Source organism: Perognathus longimembris, chromosome 11 (genome assembly GCF_023159225.1).
Source record: "Perognathus longimembris pacificus isolate PPM17 chromosome 11, ASM2315922v1, whole genome shotgun sequence".
NCBI classification, from domain to species: domain Eukaryota; kingdom Metazoa; phylum Chordata; class Mammalia; order Rodentia; family Heteromyidae; genus Perognathus; species Perognathus longimembris.
Window position 1 is genome coordinate 41,909,210 of NC_063171.1, and position 18,504 is coordinate 41,927,713.

At 44.6% G+C, this 18,504-nt stretch overlaps 2 protein-coding genes across 2 annotated transcripts; both read right to left on the minus strand.

Moving 5' to 3' along the window:
- Nucleotides 1-5,323: 5,323 nt before the first annotated feature.
- On the minus strand, nt 5,324-5,674 carry Prr9 (proline rich 9). Its single transcript, XM_048357997.1, has one exon. It carries the CDS (start codon nt 5,672-5,674, stop codon nt 5,324-5,326), a length of 351 nt encoding a protein of 116 aa, XP_048213954.1.
- Nucleotides 5,675-17,886: 12,212 nt separating this feature from the next.
- Lelp1 (late cornified envelope like proline rich 1) lies at nt 17,887-18,153 on the minus strand. The gene has a single exon (XM_048358219.1). It carries the CDS (start codon nt 18,151-18,153, stop codon nt 17,887-17,889), a length of 267 nt encoding a protein of 88 aa, XP_048214176.1.
- Between the last annotated feature and the right edge of the window lie 351 nt (nt 18,154-18,504).

Below are 18,504 nucleotides of genomic sequence, written 5' to 3' on the forward strand. Positions count from 1 at the left end.
GAGAGATGGAAGAGCTGGAGGTAAGAAGGCCCTGTAAGACACCCTGTCTCGTCCTCCAGCCATCTCCAGGTACAAGGCTGGTGCCTGTGGGAGAGAAAGAAGAGCTGGACTGGATGAGTCTGGCATGTTTCCCATGGGTCCAGGTGTTCTGGTATTAAAGATCACAGTGGGGATGGAAGGCCTAGAGGAATGCCTTTCACTGTGCCACTTGTCTGACTGAGGATCTGCCAGTTCATGTTTATATATGGCTAGCCTGCTGATGTAGTATCTCTCCCCCGCCTTCCCCTTAGTAAATAGGGTCTTGAAAGGGACAGACACTGGGCACTAACCTTTCTGGGCTCTCAGTGTTTCCAGGAAGTTCACTGGGCTTTAAATTCCCCCAGTATGGAAAAGCCTCATTTTCTTCCCCATTATGCTCCCACAGCACCAAGCATCATGGCTTAAATATACACGTGTCCAATGAGGTTGAGCAACATGTGTTTATCCAGGATTAAGTGGGTTCTCAGGATGCAAGAATTTCAGTGTGAAAATAGAGATGTTTCCAGGAAAACCAGGTTGGTCACCTTATCAATAAAGAGGCTTCTCAGGCAACTGTACTCTCTGTATGCACTCCCTGTATTCTTAGGATATAAGTCTGGCGGGATGCAAAGTTTTCTAGAGGAGGTAAATTTGAAGCCCATGGCTTGGTAGACACAAATAGGAGTGTAGAGGCAGAGCCTGGGTTGGAGAGAGGTAGATGTGGGCAGAAAGTGCTGCCATGTGTTGTTAGGTAGAAAAACAGATGACCTTACTTTTTTTTTTGTTTTTTTTTTTTTGGCCAGTCCTTTACCAGTCCAACTCTACTACTTGAGCCACAGCGCCACTTCTGGCTTTTTCTGTGTATGTGGTACTGAGGAAATGAACCCAGGGCTTCATGCATGCTAGGCAAGCATTCTACCACTAGGCCCAAACTCCTGGCCCCAGATGGCTTACTTGGGCACCAAAAAGAAAAGACTTCCAGATGATGAAAGAAATAGGGATAAAAATGAGAGAGGTTAGGGAAAAAACCTAACTGGAGCATGGGGTTTGGAAGCACTGAGGAATTATCACTGTGTGCTTAAGGCTAAAGGCAAAAATATATTATAAAGTTAGGTGCTTGTGGCTCACACTTATGATCCTAGTTACTCAGGAAGCTGAGCTCTGGATATCATGATTCAAAGCCAGCCTGTGTAGGAAAGTTCATGGCTCTTATGTCCAATTAATCAGTAAAAATCTGGAAGTAGAGTTGTTGCACAAATAGTGCACGTGCACACACACACAGTATAAAAACTACAAATATGGGAAGCACTTGCTATCATTTACTGGTCTTACTTTCTTTTTTTCTAGTTTCAAGTCAGGGTTAGACTATCTGCTGGTCTCCAGGAGTTTGGACTCCCCTCCACCTCCAACAAAGAGTGTCCCAAGATTGTTTTAGAGACCAATGGACATACTTTTTCCTAACCTTGGTATTAGGACTTGTACATTTTTCCTTTTTTTAGGATGAGAATGGCTCCTTAGTCCCAATTCTGCCGAAGAATTAGAGTTGTACAAGTGTCAGAGTAATGGAGATTGGGAAGACCTGGCTGTCACCCTCCTCATGGTGCACCTCCAGTTCACGGGAGACACACAGTGCATTCACAGGAAGCTTCTGCCACCACCAAATAGATTTTACTACAAGAAAGTCAAAATTGAGCCAAACTTCATAATTTCAGTCCATGGGTACGTCAGATACTTAAGGATGACTATCACGTTCCCTGAACGTTCCTTGTCTACTCTAAATATGTTTCAAGAGCTCCAGATGGGAAAGTCCTGTGGGTGGAGCTCTTTGCTCCTACTGCTCCTATATGCCCTCACAGCTCTTGGGAGCCAGATCCAGTGCCTTAGCACAGGGGCTTTTCCACAGCTTTGAATGAATGAGTCATTCATGGTACCCTTATTTGAACTTTGATCAGTTTCCATTTTTTCCCTCTGGAAATGTGAAGCCCACAGGCCTACCATGATTACATATTGAGTTAACTATCCCCTGGCACCCCTGTCAGAGGCCAGGCACGTTCTTATTGAAAGGGCAGCTGAACACCTTGAAGGCACTTTAAGGATTCCTTTAAGGATACACCTTTAAGAGGAGCCAAAGGCCTGGTCAAGGCCCCTTGAAGACTCAGTGAGTGCCTGATGGCCAGCCTGCCTCTCTTTCTTCCCTTCCTTCCTTCCTTCCTTCCTTCCTTCCTTCCTTCCTTCCTTCCTTCCTTCCTTCCTTCCTTCTTCCTCCCTCCCTCCCTCCCTCCCTCCCTCCCTCCCTCCCTCCCTGCCTTCCTTCCTTCCCTCTCTTTTAGCATATATAAAAAATGGGTGGATCTTCTTGATAACATCCTTTTCCCCTTTCTGAACGAGAGCACAGATGCAGACAGTTGGGGAAGTCTGGCTGTACTGTGCTTTGCCTGAGCTGTCCCTTTGGATTTGTGGCTGTGGCTTGGGAGGCCCCAACAGCAGCAGCCTGGGTAGGGGTTGGTTCAGAGCTCTGTGGGCATGAGGAAGCACAGAGTTTCCCATGACAGCTAGATGAAGGGCTGCTGGCTGCTTGGCATCTGCTCTCTGATCTGCAGTCTGTACCTGCTGAGGTCGCCCCTGTAATCACTATGTTTTTCCTCTATCTGATATGGCAGGGCATCTCTGCTCATTTGCCCTGTACTTCCTTTCCTCATGTGGGTGTCTGATCTTGGACTCCAATTTGCGCATACTTTTAGTATCAGAGAATCAAGACATTTCTTGGTCTTGAGCCGACTTAAGAGAAGTGTCTGTGACCTTTGTTGAGTTTCTAATAGAAGCTCCATGGCTGGGAAGAATCTAGAGTCTCTACAGGTTGTAGCCCCGGGGGATAGTTGAATTCTTCCCTAGTTAGCGTATGGAGGAGAAAAACCTATTAACAAGCCAGGGAGGCATACTTCTTGTATGATTCAGAACTGTGATTCAGGGGCTGGGAATATGGCCTAGTGGCAAGAGTGCTTGCCTCCTACACATGAAGCTCTAGGTTCGATTCCCCAGCACCACATATATGGAAAACGGCTAGAAGGGGCGCTGTGGCTCAGGTGGCAGAGTGCTAGCCTTGAGCGGGAAGAAGCCAGGGATGGTGCTCAGGCCCTGAGTCCAAGGCCCAGGACTGGCCAAAAAAAAAAAAAAAAAAGAACTGTGATTCAGGAATCTGGAGATGTTCAGCACTTGAAATGTCTGAGAGGTTTTTGGAAAGGCACCCAGTGTGACAGGGGGAAAGAGCTCCCAGGTCTGCACAGGACCTTGACCATTAGCACCATTTCTCTAGCATCTGGCAAAGTGCCTGGCACATTGGCTAATAAATCAGGGAGTCCTTGTTAGGTGGATGAATGAACTGACAAGGAAGTAGTTTCTGGAAATTTCTCCTGTATACTTAAGGTACTGCATATTGTCAGGCAAGTAAAGAGCTCTCTTCAGGAGCCAGAGCAGCTTGGGTTAGAATCTGATTTTGTCTCCCACTAGCTTTATAAGGCCAGACACATTCTTTAACAAAGGAGCAGCTGAGTTAGGATTCCTTTAAGAATGTTCCAGAGCCCAGGCCCCAGTGCAGGCCACCTGTAGATTCAGTAAGTGCCTGGTGGCTCTATGTTGCCTTTCACAATCTTTCCCTAAAATAGGCCACGGTTTTATTTTAACCTAGAAAACAGCTAAGACTTAAAATAAACAACATCACGACCCCAGTGCTAGAAGGCCCTCATCTCAAACATCTGACCTAGGCTCCATGTGGCCATTGAGGAGAGGATGTCCTGGCCCTACACCTCCTTCTCACAGGACTGGACAGGGAAGAGGCCTGGGGAAATGGGTAAGGAGTCTCTTTTCTCCTCAGAGTGCTGACTTAAGGCAGAACTGCTCTTGGGCCTCCGTCAGTCTTCAGGACACTGCAAGGAGGCAGACTTCGACTCTGACATGACAGTCCTGAACTCCCTTGATCCTTTTGCACAAGCCAACTCCCTAGGCACATTTCCTCTGCAGGTGGGGGATTATTAGGACCCAGACAGGTTACTCAGGCTGCCTGGATTTCCTGAAATCTGGTCAGATGGTAAGGCAGATCATTTTGGTTCAACTTGGATAATTTTGGTTCAACTTAGAGGCATGTGTAGTTTCGTCTGATGTGCATGCTATGCCTCTAGCTAGCTGTTCTGGGTTGATTTGGGACACCTTTCCACATGATTTCCCCCCTCCCCATTTCCATTCTTTCCTCTGGAAAAGATAAGGATAAGAGAGGAAATATGGGGCTGAAATTCAGAGGGTGGATCGGTCCCAGCCTTTTGCTGGCTGTGAATGGGTTAAGTCCAGGTGGACCTGAGGAAGTGTTGCTGTTTCATGCATTTGTGAAGTCTACTTGTTTTATTCGTGTCCCAGAGTCCCTCATAAAAGGATAAAAGTAACCATCAAACATAGCAAGTGTTTTAGGTGGTGGAGAGGAAAGAGCAGACATCCAGCTAAATATCAGGTTTAGAATCAGCTTTATTTTGCATTTTTACCATCACCAGGGAGAATAAGGTGAGGAAGCTGAAGAGCAGACCAGCTTGTATCACAGAGACACAAATAACATTTATAAAGAGCATACATGGTGCCCACAGCTCATGCAGCACAAAGGGCTCAAAGTAGACCATCCTGGAAGCACAAAGATGAACAAGGATCCAAGCATTCCACCTTGTATTTTCCTTATTTGTTGTTTAGATTCAGTCATTTATATACTTTTGTTTCAGTTTTAACAAAACACACCCAACCATTCCAATGTTCAATCATCTACTGTTAGGATGCAGAGTCAGAATATTCATTAAAAATCGTTTTGTACCAACACTAACCTCTTCCTAACACCCATGGTGGTGGTGGTGGTGATGATAAATACAAAGTCCATCCGATTTGTAATTTTTTTTGGAGGTGTGAATGCGAGTCAGACACTCAGAAAGACAAACGAAGACATCCTTGCTCCATCACATACACAGAGCTGGGTGATCTTCTGCCCTGAGAAACTTGTTTTAGGCTTTGATGGGCTCCCTTAATAACCAAACCATGCCTACGTTTGAGACCTCCCACTAGACTGCAGAGAAGACTTCTTATTCACAGAAGTTGGTGAGAGACAGAAAACTCTCCTCAGAGACATAGATCAAGTCCTGAACTATCGAGGAAGCCAGAAGGTGAGAAGGCACATGGTACACAGAAATACCTGCAGGAGAAGGTCGTCAAGAGCAAGGGCTGGGGTTGGGGTTTACTCTGTGAGCCATCATCTTGACCTCGGATGGCAGCTGAGCAGCTACTTTCCCTTTCCAGGGGCTGAGCAACTTTCTTGGACTTTCAGTGGGCACGCCTCTACACATTTTGTTTCAGCTGGCTCCTGGCATGGCTCGGCACACTGAGGCAGACTTTGGTCTTGGCACGGAGGTAGACATGGATCTTGACCTTGCTGTGGGCAGTTTCCTTTGTTTGACTCTTGGTCCTGAGGAAGACATGCCTCCTGAACTTGTGGCAGGCACTCATCTTGGCAGGGGTCCTGGCCCTGGGAGAGGCATGCCTCCTTCGCTTGTGCCTGGCACTGCTCTTGGGTCTTTTGAAGACTTGGAGGTAGCGCACAGGGCTGCTTGTACTGCTGATCACTGAAGGACATCCTGGCACGATGTGCAGAACCTGAAACAAACACAAGATTTGAAACACAATGGATTAAAAGCACCAGGCTGGGAACTGGGCATATGCAACTGAGGGAAGGAAGAGAGGAAGAGAACTCATTTCCCTGCTAGTTTTTTGTCTCTTTCTTTCTACCCTCCCTTGGCCCCTTTTTGACTTCTGTCTCCAAGTTATATGTATGTGTTCATTTAGATTTCTAGAGTTCCAAACCTCATGTCCCATTAGAGATCTTTCCCTTTTATTTTGTCTGATTAGTCCTTTGGGAAAACCATGAGCAAGAGAATAGATAAATACGCAGGATGGGTAGAGGTCTAAGAAATGGCAAGTTACTTAAAAAAAAAAAAACTGGCAGAAAGTATAGTCCAAGGTAGGAGCAGAACAGTAGCTCCCAAAGACGGAACAGCAAGGGGAGAGATGCAACCCCACTTACTTGATCTTTTGACAAGTCTCAGCCAAGGTGTGGATTGTGAAGCCCAGTAAGGTGGGACTTTTATATAGTTCTAGAACAGGCTCCCTGCAGGACTGGTGGGCCACGTGAGCCGAGAGCCTAATTGTGGAGTCAATGTAATGAGCTTCCTCTGAAATCACGAAAGGTTTGAGTCACTGCTTGGGATGCCTGTTAATCAGCCTGCATTTTGGCCTCTGGGTCTTCACCAGACCTCAGCAGGGAGGGGCTCCACTCAGATGCACATCAGAAGCAGCAGAGAAAGAATGTTCGTAAAATGTTATCTTAGTCTGTTAAACTGGGGTTGAGGCCCTTGGCCTGCCCACGTGGGTTCAGGATGTGGTGAGAGATAAGATCCACCTTGCTTGTTTCACCACTGGGAAGAATTTGTGCCTGAAGCCTGGCATCTGTTGAGGTCAAGGGCTTCTAAGTTCTATTCTAGACATTTCCATTGAGTGTATCATTGTACAGCCTGAAGAGCAATGCTTCTAGACCCAAAGAAGATGTCTCATCTTGTGGTTCCAAAAAAAGAAAGGATTCTGGACAAAATGTTTTTCCAGCATGAAGGTTCTGAGGGAAATGGAAGCCATTGTTGGTCTTGGGTTGGGAAGTATAATGGAGGGGAAGAGGAAGAAGATGGAGGAGGAAGAGGAGGAGAAAGGGAAGGAGAAGATGAAAAAAGGAGAAGAAACAGAATGAGGAGGGGGAAGGGGAGGAAGAGAAGAAGGAGTAGGAGGAGAAGACAAAGATGAAGAAGAAGAGAAGAGAAGGAGGAAGAGGAGGAGGAGGAGGAGGAGGAGGAGGAGGAGGAGGAGGAGGAGAATCTTCATCTCTCAAACTTGAGTTATAATGCCCTTTTGAAAGTGGAGTTACTCACAGAGTTTTTATAGTGACCAAAAAGACAAGTTGGAACAAGGTCAGCTCAGCTCCTTGCCTTCTGAAAAATCTTTTCTTAGAACTCAGGTCAATAAAAGCCAGGGGAATGAAAGGAAAAGTTTCAATGCAAACACAGCTCATTTTGTTCTAACTCTAGGTCTTGGTTTGGACAGTCACTTTGACCACATGTTCCCTCCTTTTCAGTAACTGTTTAAATTCGAAGTATTCATCTAACTACTCAAATCTACCATCTTCTATCATCTTTTCTCACTTACTACGAGCCAGAAAAGGCCTCACCCCTCTATGAACTTTCATAATATCTATTGCTTGTGCTATTTATATGATGTTTACTATTATTGTTAGGAATTCTAGTTATTTATGTGCAAGATCAAATTAGGCTTGGGACTTGTTAAGTTCCCAGGCAGAGACTATACCATAGTCAATAGTACATAGTACAGTAATTAGAAGGTAAGAGAGATAAGTGATTATCAATGGGGGTAAAGACATCAATGGAATGAAGAGATAGGTGTGGAAGACAGCTGAAAGCAGAGGAATATGGCATTTTAATTGAAAATAGGAAAAAACTTAATTATGAAAGAATCCCCTTGCTAACAAAGTCGTGTCTTCCTCTCTCTCTCTTTCTGTGTGTGTATGTGTGTGTGTGTGTCGATATTGACTGAATGACTCTCCCCTCCTCTCCTTAACCTGAGATTAAATGGAAAGCCTTAGAGGTAGGTTTCAAACATTTCCTAAAAGAAGTAGTTGACTGAAGTAAGGAATGTCTTCAAGTGATTTATATAGGTTTTGGTTGCTCGACACCTGAAAAGTTTTCCAAAAGGTGAACTGTGGGAAATAAAGGGGCACCTTTGGCTTTAAGACTGGTTCATGGAAGACTGATGTCACACTAGCATGGGCCCCCTTGGAGTTCCACTAGGAGGTTGATGTCCACGTAGAGGAGGACTGGGAATCCCCCTTGGGTGTTCATGAAAAGACAAGGTACCTTGTAGAATCTGGAACCTGGATGGTTAACTGGGGAGGCTCTCCTCCTTTTCCTTCTCTTCTGGCATCTAGTTATACTTCTTTCTTTCCTTGTCTATCTTCTCTGAGGAATGGTGTTAAAAGGCAAAGCAATGCTCCTCCATCATAGGAGGCAAGGGATTCTCTCTCTGCTTATGACAAAGATGGACAGTAGCTAACCTTCATACCCTAGAAGAGTCCTTCCCTGCCTTGTAGAAGGTCATGGAAGGTCTCCTGGAGTGATGTCTATGCTGTCCTGCCAAATAGTAGGAGCTCCTCAGGCAAGAAGGGTGGACAAGAGCTTTACAAGAAGCCTTAAGAAAGGACTTTGGTTAGGAGGGTGTTGAAAGAACAGAGCTCTAGGTGAGGGGAAAAGGAAGCCTGGGGCTGACTTAGGAAGGGGATGGTTCAGAGATGAGGGGAGAACAACTGCTTGATTGAGATTTCTAGAACATTTCCTAAACAGTTTGTGTGAGATGACCTTGCTTATGCTACACACATTTCTGTGTCTTTGGTTGAGCCCAAGGACAAAGAGACTACCTGCACAGCGATGCACAGAACAGTGTAAGAATGGTGTCATCATGTTCTCATGGTGGGGAGTGAATCTAATTAGATGGAATCTAGTCCAGAATTCAGCCTCTCCTGTTATTGAATTGATTCGTGATGGTGGAACTATTCTTGAAATTGATCCTGTGGTCTTTCTGAGGAAGGTAAAATAATAGCCAATCAAAGATTTCTACGACTTAATCCCTAGAATTTGTGAATATATTGGGTTACTTGGTAAAAGAAAAGTAGTAAGGCAGAATCCAGAATATAAATTGCTAATAAAAAATGCCTTATAATAGGGAGAACACCCTGGGTTATCCAGGCAGGGCCAAGGTGGTTGAATGGATCTTAAAAAAAGATGAAGCAGGCAGAAGAGTCTGTGTATAATGTTGAAAAGCTTGATTATCCATTGTTGGTTGTGAAGACAGAAGATGATGAGCCAGGCGTGAAGGTGGCTTTAGCAGACTTGGCAAGGCAAGGGCACAAATTCTCCTATTAGAACTTTCAGAAAGAAATGCAACCTTACTGGCACTTTGATTTTAGTCTAATCATTGGTGTCAGACTTCTGACCTCCATAAATACTTTTTTTTTTTTTGATCCATTAAGCCTGAGGTAACTTGTTATAGCAACAATAAGAAACTAGTACACCACAGTGTCTAAAGCTCTTGGGAATTCTGGAGGAGGAAAGTCTTAGATGAAGCAGTGATGTCTAGGGATCTCTTATTTAAGTAGACTCCTACTTGTCCTATCAGCTTTGAGTAAAAGAAGCTCTGAGATGCGTGGAAAAAATAGCAGACACCGAATTCAGGACTGAATGTGTGAAACACTGGATAAGGGACTTCATCTTCTAGATACACTATTTTCTCCCTTTTGAGAAAGTGAAATGATATTTCACAGGTTTCTAGTGAAGAATAAAATAGTTTGTGCGGGCAAATGCCTAGCCACCAATATTTGAACTATTTGTAGCCTGTTAGTGAAGTATGAATTGGCTCAGGTTTCACATCTTTTATGTAGTCTCCCATGTTTCTCTCACTTTTCCTTGTTCTCTATCACTTGCTCTCTTTTCAACATTTGATCTTTGGCTTGTACTTTCCTACTCTCTGTGACACTTACGCAATGTATGGCACAGAGGCCACGAAATCTAGTTCCATCCCAACATGACCTATGACCTCAAACCAGTATTTGACCTTTTCTTGATCTTTTTCAGTTTCACCATTAAAATAGGGAAGTTAGACTTTTAGTAAGGTCCATACTTGCCCTCATATTCTGTTCACTATAAATATGATGATGAATGGTGGGCCTGGGTATCAATGTGATTTTCTAAGTGTGTGGATGAATGTGTGTGTGTGTGTGTGTGTGTGTGTGTGTGTGTGTGTATAGGCCTTTCCTCTTTAAATAGATTATAATGTACCCATAGAAAGTCCCATTCTTCTGTCTCCTGCATATGGCAGAAGCCCTCTTAGGTAAAGAGTGGGAGTAGTTGGGGTCTAAGACCCTCAAGAATCAACCATAGTGGCCTGGTATCTGGGATTGTGACTTGGATATCTTTGGGAGATTGTCTTACCCCAAATCTTAAGATAAGGTGACTAAATAGTTTCTGTGACTCCTCAGCCCTCCAGCAAGATTGGGGCCAATCTGATTTCATGCCATCTGAGATTTCAGATTTTAGACTTCGGGAGCTGTCATTATTTGGAGCCAGGTCATAATTATGGTCAGGAGAAGAGACTCATGTGTGCATAGGACCTTGTCCACCCCTCTCCCATCAAATAACTATCTCCTTTGTTCAGATCATAAAAGTTCCCAGACTTCTGATTCACCCACCTGAATATTACAGGGCAATGGGTCTGATAAAGCTGAAAAGTGTAGAATGGGGCTCACTCTGTTTTCTGGTGAGCAGGTACCTCTGGAGATCTCGCCAAGCTTGTGAACTCTTGGTGGAGAGTCCACCATGCTTCTCCCTTCCCTTCTCCCTGTGTCATCCACATGAGGAGTCTGAATCAGACAAGGAAGGAGTATGATCACAGGCCTTTGGGGTGAGGGAGACATGAGAGACATGATAGACGCCTGACCCTCTTTCCTCATTAGCCCCCAGCACAAGCTTCAAATAGGAGGCACAGAACTATTTATCAAGTGTGTGTGTGTGTGTGTATGTGTGTGTGTGTGTAGGTGAACAGAGATATCAAAGTATTAAAACCTTGTTCAAGGCCCCATGGTAAGCTTATGTCTGAATAACAGAACATAGAAAAAAGAAAAAAAAACCCACCCTACTCAACCGTAGATTCTTCACAAATTTCAAGGAGACAATAAGGGCCCACACCAGCTTATGGCTTGTAACAGCTTTGGGAAGATGAGAAAATTTGCATATATACATTCCTTTAGCTTCAGGGGGTCAGGGATTCTTGATTTGATTAAGGCCCATGGGGAGTAATGACGCTCCCAAATCACTTAGGTTTGCTGTTGGCCTTCAACCTTTTCCCTTTTGAATGTGGGTCCAACGAATTGGGTCCAACAACAAATTGTAACTCTGGTTAAGCTGTTTCCCTCCCTAGACCTTCCTTTCCCCCTCAACACAAGCTCCCACATGCCATACCTCACTCAGATATTTAGTGACATGAAAGTCTCTTGCTGGGTCTTATAGTAGGCCCATCTGGGAAGTAGAGGAGACAAAAGGACACCTAGCTTTGCCGCCTCCAAAGGCATTTTTCATCCTTCCTTGGAATTCTCTGCCGCCTCCTCCAGCCCTCTGCTTTCCACAGCAGACAGCAAGGCACTCTTGCTCTAATAGGTGACAGGTTATGATACCACATGTTGACCTAAATGCTTGAGTGTTATCAGCATCCTGGCTTTCTTAGCTGTGTTCTTTTTCCCATGCCACAGGCTTGGCATTAAATTGTAGTTGGCCCATCATCCCCTGGTGAAATTTTTCTTCTCATTTTTCAGCTGAAGGTATTGAGTCTTCATTCACTGAAGCTAAACAGTTCCTGGTCTGGAATTTCTGGTCATATGGGTGCAGGAATAGGAAAAATGGCACATCTGGTGACTAGTTACGTCTTGCTCTCTCTCCAGTTGCCATTCACATATGGAAGTGGTTGATGTCACGAAGTCTGTCTAGCTTCAAGGCAAGATATCTTTGTGATCCTGTGCCTGGCCCTTCCAGAACCTGGCTTAGCTCTTAGCTGGGTACCCTCAGATAGCTTGATGCGAAGGGCTTAAAAGGCCCTTTGCAAAGTCAGCCGATGCCAGGGGATCTGTGGGGTGTGTGTGTGTGTGTGTGTGTGTGTGTGTGTGTGTGTGTGTGTGTGTGTGTGTGTGTTGTCTCCTTTGTCTTAATGGATCCTCAGAACTGTTTGGCTTTGAAAGAAGAGAGGGCCCGTTCTTGCTGCCTCCTTATCTGTGAGCCCTTAGGCTGGTGCCGCATGATTCTGGTGATGTCACTCTTCAGGTGCTGCTTATTTTTCCAACCTTCCACCATTTGTGGCAGAGCCTTGGTGACTGCCGCTGGGGTTGAGATTAATTGTAGCATTCTGTGGAGAGATGGCACCCTCATCATGTTCTAGCCATCTTCCCCAGAACTGCCTTTGATCCAGCACTTTGCTGGGAAAGTATCCATTAAGAGACGTCTATCTTTAGTTTCACTAACATGGGAGAAACGAGACCTACTGGCAAGGGATGCTTTCATGTTCCTAGAACTGGCCTCCTCCCAGTTTATGCCCAGTTCTAGAGATCTGGGAGGCACAACCCCTGACCCATATTCCCACAGAGTCATTTGAAGGCCTTAAACTCAAGGTCTTATGCCAGGAAGGGAGGCTCGTAAAATGAGGTGCCTTCTATCCACATAGTACATCTGCCCTGAGATGCCCTATCTTCCTTCTCTAATCTTCCAGAAACTTTGGACATCTCTGAAGTATTTATGATTATTTCATAAATCATTATTTTATGATTTTTTTCTATTACAATATGAATAAAATCATATTAATGAAAATCCAGAAAATAGTAAAGTTAGAAACACTGGAACCTCTCTATCACATCACTATTGTACTTAAATTACAAGGCTGCCCACAGGTTTCTCTCTTCCTTTCTCCCTTCCTCCCTTCCTCCCTCCCTCCCTCCTTTCCCTCATTCCCCTTCCCTTCCCTTGCCTTCCCTTCCCTTGCCTTCCCTTCCCTTGCCTTCCCTTCCCTTCCCCTCCCTCCCTCCCTCCCTCCCTCCCTCCCTCCCTCCCTCCCTCCCTCCCTCCCTCCCTCCCTCCCTCCCTCCCTCCCTTCCTTCCTTCCTTCCTTCCTTCCTTCCTTCCTTCCTTCCTTCCTTCCTTCCTTCCTTCCTTCCTTCCTTCCTCTCTGTTCTCTTTACACAAAGTTTTGGTGAAAGATAATTGCTTTATGTCATACGTTCCGTTGGAGTCTTACTTTTAAAAATAGTTCAATATATTTTAGTTTTGGGGGCCAGTACTGGGGCTTGAACTCAGGGCCTAGCACTGTTCTTGTTTTGTTCAAGGATGGAACTCTGCCAAAGATCCACTTGTGGCTTTTTGGTTGTTAAATGGAGATGAGTCTCATGGATTTTCCTTCCTGGCTAGCTTTGAGTTATGATCCTCAGATCTCAGCCCCTAGAGCAGCTAGGATGGCAGGCACAAGCCATCCATTTATGGCTTTATAGTTCAATGTATTTCAGTAGCAAACGTACAGAAATAACACAGAAGACAGACATTAAAAATATTGGGCTGGGGATATAGCCTAGCGGCAAGAGTGCCTGCCTCGGATACACGAGGCCCTAGGTTCGATTCCCCAGCACCACATATACAGAAAACGGCCAGAAGTGGCGCTGTGGCTCAAGTGGCAGAGTGCTAGCCTTGAGCGGGAAGAAGCCAGGGACAGTGCTCAGGCCCTGAGTCCAAGCCCCAGGACTGGCCAAAAAAAAAAAAAAAATGTACTTGTATGTAGGACAACCCAGTTAGAAAAGTATAATGAATAGTATAATGAATGAACCTACAGTATGATTAAAAATGCTACAAACACACTTTAGTTTCTATCAATAAGAAATCTACTTGTTTAAAAAAATCTAAGTGCTGCCATTATCCAGAAAAAATTAACAAGTTTATTTATAATTGTTATAAAGTTGAAGGGTTGAGTCTTGTTCACGGAAACATTTTGACATGCACGGATGCTTTATATCTTGGTATTTATATTAAAAATACACACACAAATGAAAATGGAAAACTGCCAATACCTGGTTCCTATCTCCTATTTGTTTTGCTCACAGTCATATACTTAGCTTTTGACCCCATGTGGGAGGGGGCTTAGGGGAGTGGGGATCTAACTTTCAGAACTACTGATAAGAGGGAGAGGGGGAAAAAACTGAGGATGAAATGCTTCCCATCACAATGTATTCTCAAGCATGTTCTCCGTGTGCAGTGTGCTATCTGATTATCTTTTGGCATCATTGTTACACATTTGGCACGGCTAGCCCTCAGGTTGATTACCTTCCAGAAGGCCCAGACAGACCTCACTCACTGTCTTCAAAGCACCAATCACTGCACTCTGGAGGTGCAGACCTGTTTTGAAGTCCTGGGCATCTTCTCACATCAGACACAGGAAAAGGAGCTTACAAATCAGCAGCTCTGGGGATTTCTGATTGCATCTCATTTCACCAAGTGCCACAGTAGCAGGCCTGTTACCATGCAGTTTCTCCACCCATGCCGTAGAGGGCGCCCTGTTGCCAGTGGCTTTTGCAGCCAGTAGTTTAAGTGCTTTACCATTCACACATGTGCAGGCATTCTGCTTTGTAGGACTTATGGTACCAAGGCCTTACCCCCGTTCTCCTCCGGTGTTGGAGAGTGGGAGGCACAGGGAAGGAGGGTGACTGCAAACTCACAATTCCTGCATTTTTTTTTTTTTTTTTTTGCCAGTCCTAGGGCTTGAACTCAGGGCCTGAGCACTGTCTCTGGCTTCTTTTTTGCTCAGGGCTAGCACTCTACCACTTGAGCTACAGAGCCACTTCTGGCTTTTTCTATATATGTGATGCTGAGGAATCAAACTCAGGGCTTCATGTATGTGAGGCAAATACTCTACCAGTAAGCCACATTCCCAGCCCCCTTTACTTTGTTTTTAAGTACAGCTTTTCTGTTCTGTGCTGAGAATTGAACCCAGGGCTCCAAGTGCTTTACTGCTGAATTATGCTCCTGGTACTTCTTTAGCACATTCTTCTTATTGGCATTCAATAGATGCCTCTCTGTAGGGTTATTATTAATAGCAGGGGTGGGGATTTCATGGTTATATCTCCACATGTTTACACTGTATTACAATCAACTTCACTCCTATATATCACACCTCCTCCCTCTCCCAAATAGCACCACCAACAGGGTTTCCTTGTTCCATTTTCATAGTTGCAAATCATCCCTACCAATAGTACTAATACATTTTTAATGACTGTGTAATATTGTGCCAATAGGGCCAACTTGAATCAAACCTTGTCGGATATTGAACTTGTTTCTAAATTACATTTTTATGGCCACCATTATTTTTATAAATTGTCCCTCCCGTTTTAATTTTTTTGTTTGCCTCAGTTGCATGAAGTGGGTCAAACTCAATTAGGCCAAACTGTTGACATGTTTTATGCTTTTGATATGCATTCCCATTTTTGCTAAATTGTGCTCTAAAAGTTATTTGTACTCAGAAAGAGTGGAAAATTCTTTTAATAGTTAGGTTCTGATATTTTAATTGATACAAAAATTATGTCATTGGTTTTATTTATTGGTTTTATTGTATTCTCCTTCCTCCTCTCACTCGCGCACACGTGTGTGTGCATGTATGTGTGTGTGTGTATGTGTGCTGCTACTGGGGCTTGAACTCAGGGTCTTCTGCTTTCTGTAGCGCCCTGGTGTGTGGGAAATCTGTGGCCAGACTCCTACCTCTGCCAGGAGACCCTGAAGCCCCAGTGCTGTTTCATGTAAGAGAAAGCAGCTACTAGCTTTCATACCTGTAAATGAGAGGGTGTCATGCTAAAGACCTTGTCTACCTTCATGTCCCTAAAAGTGCACTTCTGTAACTGCTGATTATACAACCTTGGTTGGGAGAGAGTCTATTATTTTTTCCTCTGGAAGTACTGGGGCTTGAATCAAGGCCTTACATGTGCTAGGCAAGTGCCTTACTATGTCAGCCAAATGTCCAGTGCCCCAGTGTCTTTCTTTGGCAGTTTTTTGAGCGCTCTGTATGGGTCACATCCTTTTCTCCTGTGAACCCATCTTCTTTTTTTCTTTTATTGTAAGGGTGATGTACAGAGGGGTACAGTTACATAGGTAAGGTGATGAGTACATTTCTTGTTGAACATTGTTACCCCTCCCTCGTCTTCTCCCAGTTTCTCCCAATTCCCTGCTCCCCAAGTTGTAAAGTTCATTTTCAACATGGTGTCTTGTGAGTATTGCTGTTGCATTGGTTCACCCTTTGTCCTTTGTCTCACAATTTTGTTATTCCCCTTCCCTTCCCCAAATCAGATAAACACATATATAAGACACAGGTGGACCCATTCTCCTCAGAGGGATGGACAGCTGTTGGTGGGTTATGATTCCACACAGAATGAGCCCAGAGCAAGCTTCTTTCACAATCTCTGTGATTGCAGAGAATCCTGGGTTTATTTCCATTTAAATATGGCAGACTACAATTCACAGCTGTTTTTACTTGTGTAGCAAGGTTCTGTCATTTTCTTGGCGATAGGGGTGGGCTCATGACCTTCTAGCCAATCAGATTCCTTTTCTGAAGAGACCAGGGGTACCCTGAAGGCCTACTTGCCATAATTCTCTTTAATTCCACGTCCCATTCCAATATACTTCTCAGGTATAAGATCCATTAAACTCCCAGTCTGGCACAGACAGCCAAGCTCCTTGTAACAAATTGCCACTGACAGGGCATCTATGGATGCCTTCCTTGTTCATTCTAACTGGACGTGGATCTGCTTTTAATTAGATATGATAAATCTAAATTTATAAATCTAATTAAAGACTTAGTCAAATATAACCAAAATAACAGTTCGAATTTATAGAAAGTGGCAAAGTAGAGATCCCCTGTACCATTTATTGGAATTCTTCCAATAGCGATAGGTTACATAAGTAGAGTTCAGTATCAAAGTCAACTTTTCTATTTTCTTAAGATTATCTAGTGATCTGGGTGCTGGTGGCTTATGCCTGTGATCCTAGCTACTCAGGAGGCTGAGATTTGAGGACTGTGGTTCAAAATCAGCCTGGGCAGGAAAGTCCGTCCATGAGACTGTTATCTCCAGTGACCTATTCAGAAAAACCTGGAAGTGGCTCAAGTTGTAAAGCGTTAGCCTTGAGCACAAAGAGGCTCAGGGATAGCACCTAAGCCCTGAGTTCAAGCCCAGGACTGGCAAAAAAAAAAAGAATATTTATCTGCAGGAATACATTAGAGCCTGGCCATTGTGTTCAGGTGACTTACAGTCTAATAAAGAAGTATGAAGCAATTAAATTCAGTGTGATGACTGATAACTGCTATATTCAAGCAAATAGAGATTGCTCCCATCACCCAGCACCCATGTTGTCCTGGTAGAATAGGCACTGGACCTTTGTTTCCACTGGCCTTTGCTAACTCCTAAGTCTCACAATGATTCCTTTTGCAGAGAGGAGGAAACTGAGTTTCCTTCCTTGAACAGAGAAGTTTAGTGATGTAAGGTCACAAACTTGTGAGGGAATAGAGGAAGCACTTAAGCCTCTGCAGCCTGTACTCAGAGCCCCTTTGTGTTATATGTGCATACATATATGTATATATATCTGCATTATACACAAATTATATAATAGGACTAATGGCCAAAGTGATAGTATATATTTTCCTGAGCCTTCCTGGACCCTTTGCCAATTTTCTTGTTGTTCTTTCCCCTTATTTCTCTGTCGCCTCTGTCTTGTCTCTCTTTTCCTGGTTGCACAGGCTTTCTTCCTCACAGGGGGTGATATTCCCTGCACACACCCTTCAGGAGAGGCAACCCTTCTAAGCAGTAGGTAGAGAACGAGGGCATCTTTGAAGGTCCTTCATGGCAGGTGTGTGTGTGTGTGTGTGTGTGTGTGTGTGTGTGTTTATGTGTGTGTGAGTGTGTGTGTGTCTTGGTTTCTATCCTTATACTCCCCAGAGATTGCCTTAGTACAGCAGCACCACCGCCAAAATATACCAAACCCACCAAGACCAGAAGTCTTGCACAGCAGAGGAACACGTTTACTTGTCAGCTCATGGTTTCAAGTTCAGCCCCACAGTGTTGTCATGGTCATGGCGGCGGTGCTAGTGGCATGGGGTTGTGTGCCCAGGGGTGCTTCACTCTGGGGGTGTGCAGGGAGGAGAGCACTTGGGAGGGCAGGGGTTGGGAGGGCACGGCGGGGGGCATGGCTGTGGTGGTGGGGGACATGGAGGGCATTTTGGTGGTGGTGGACACTTGTCCTTTGGGCACTTTTCTGCGCAGCGTTGGAGCAGCTTCTTTAAACAGCTGGGCTGGCATTTGGACTCACACTTCTGTTCACACCTGGGGTCACAGTTCTGGGGCCTTGCTCCCATGTCCACAGACTTAGTATCATCACTTGACATTGTTTCTCGAGTGGGTAGGCCCTGCCAAGAAAGGGAGACAGGTTGTTGGTGGGAGGGGTTCTTGTGGTCTTCTTTACTCATACCTGCTGCCTACCCCTGTTCTTAAGGAGCCTTCCTAATGTGTGTTTGGGTTCTAGAACTTTTAGGAACTTTCCTCATATTATTATTATTAATCTTCAGGTAGCTGTACAAGGGAGTTGTCATTTAAGAAAACATTTTATGATACAATGTGTCTTTTGTTTTTTTGTAGTTGTGGGGTTTAAACTCAGGCCTTGAGCACTGTCCCTGGTTTCTTTTTGTTCAAGGCTAGCACTCTGCCAAATTGAGCCACAATGCCACTTCTGGCCTTTT

Coding starts and splice junctions, on each gene's coding strand:
- Prr9 (XM_048357997.1), bottom strand. CDS start 5,674: ATGTCCTTCAGTGATCAGCAGTACAAGCAGCCCTGTGCGCTACCTCCA.
- Lelp1 (XM_048358219.1), bottom strand. CDS start 18,153: ATGTCAAGTGATGATACTAAGTCTGTGGACATGGGAGCAAGGCCCCAG.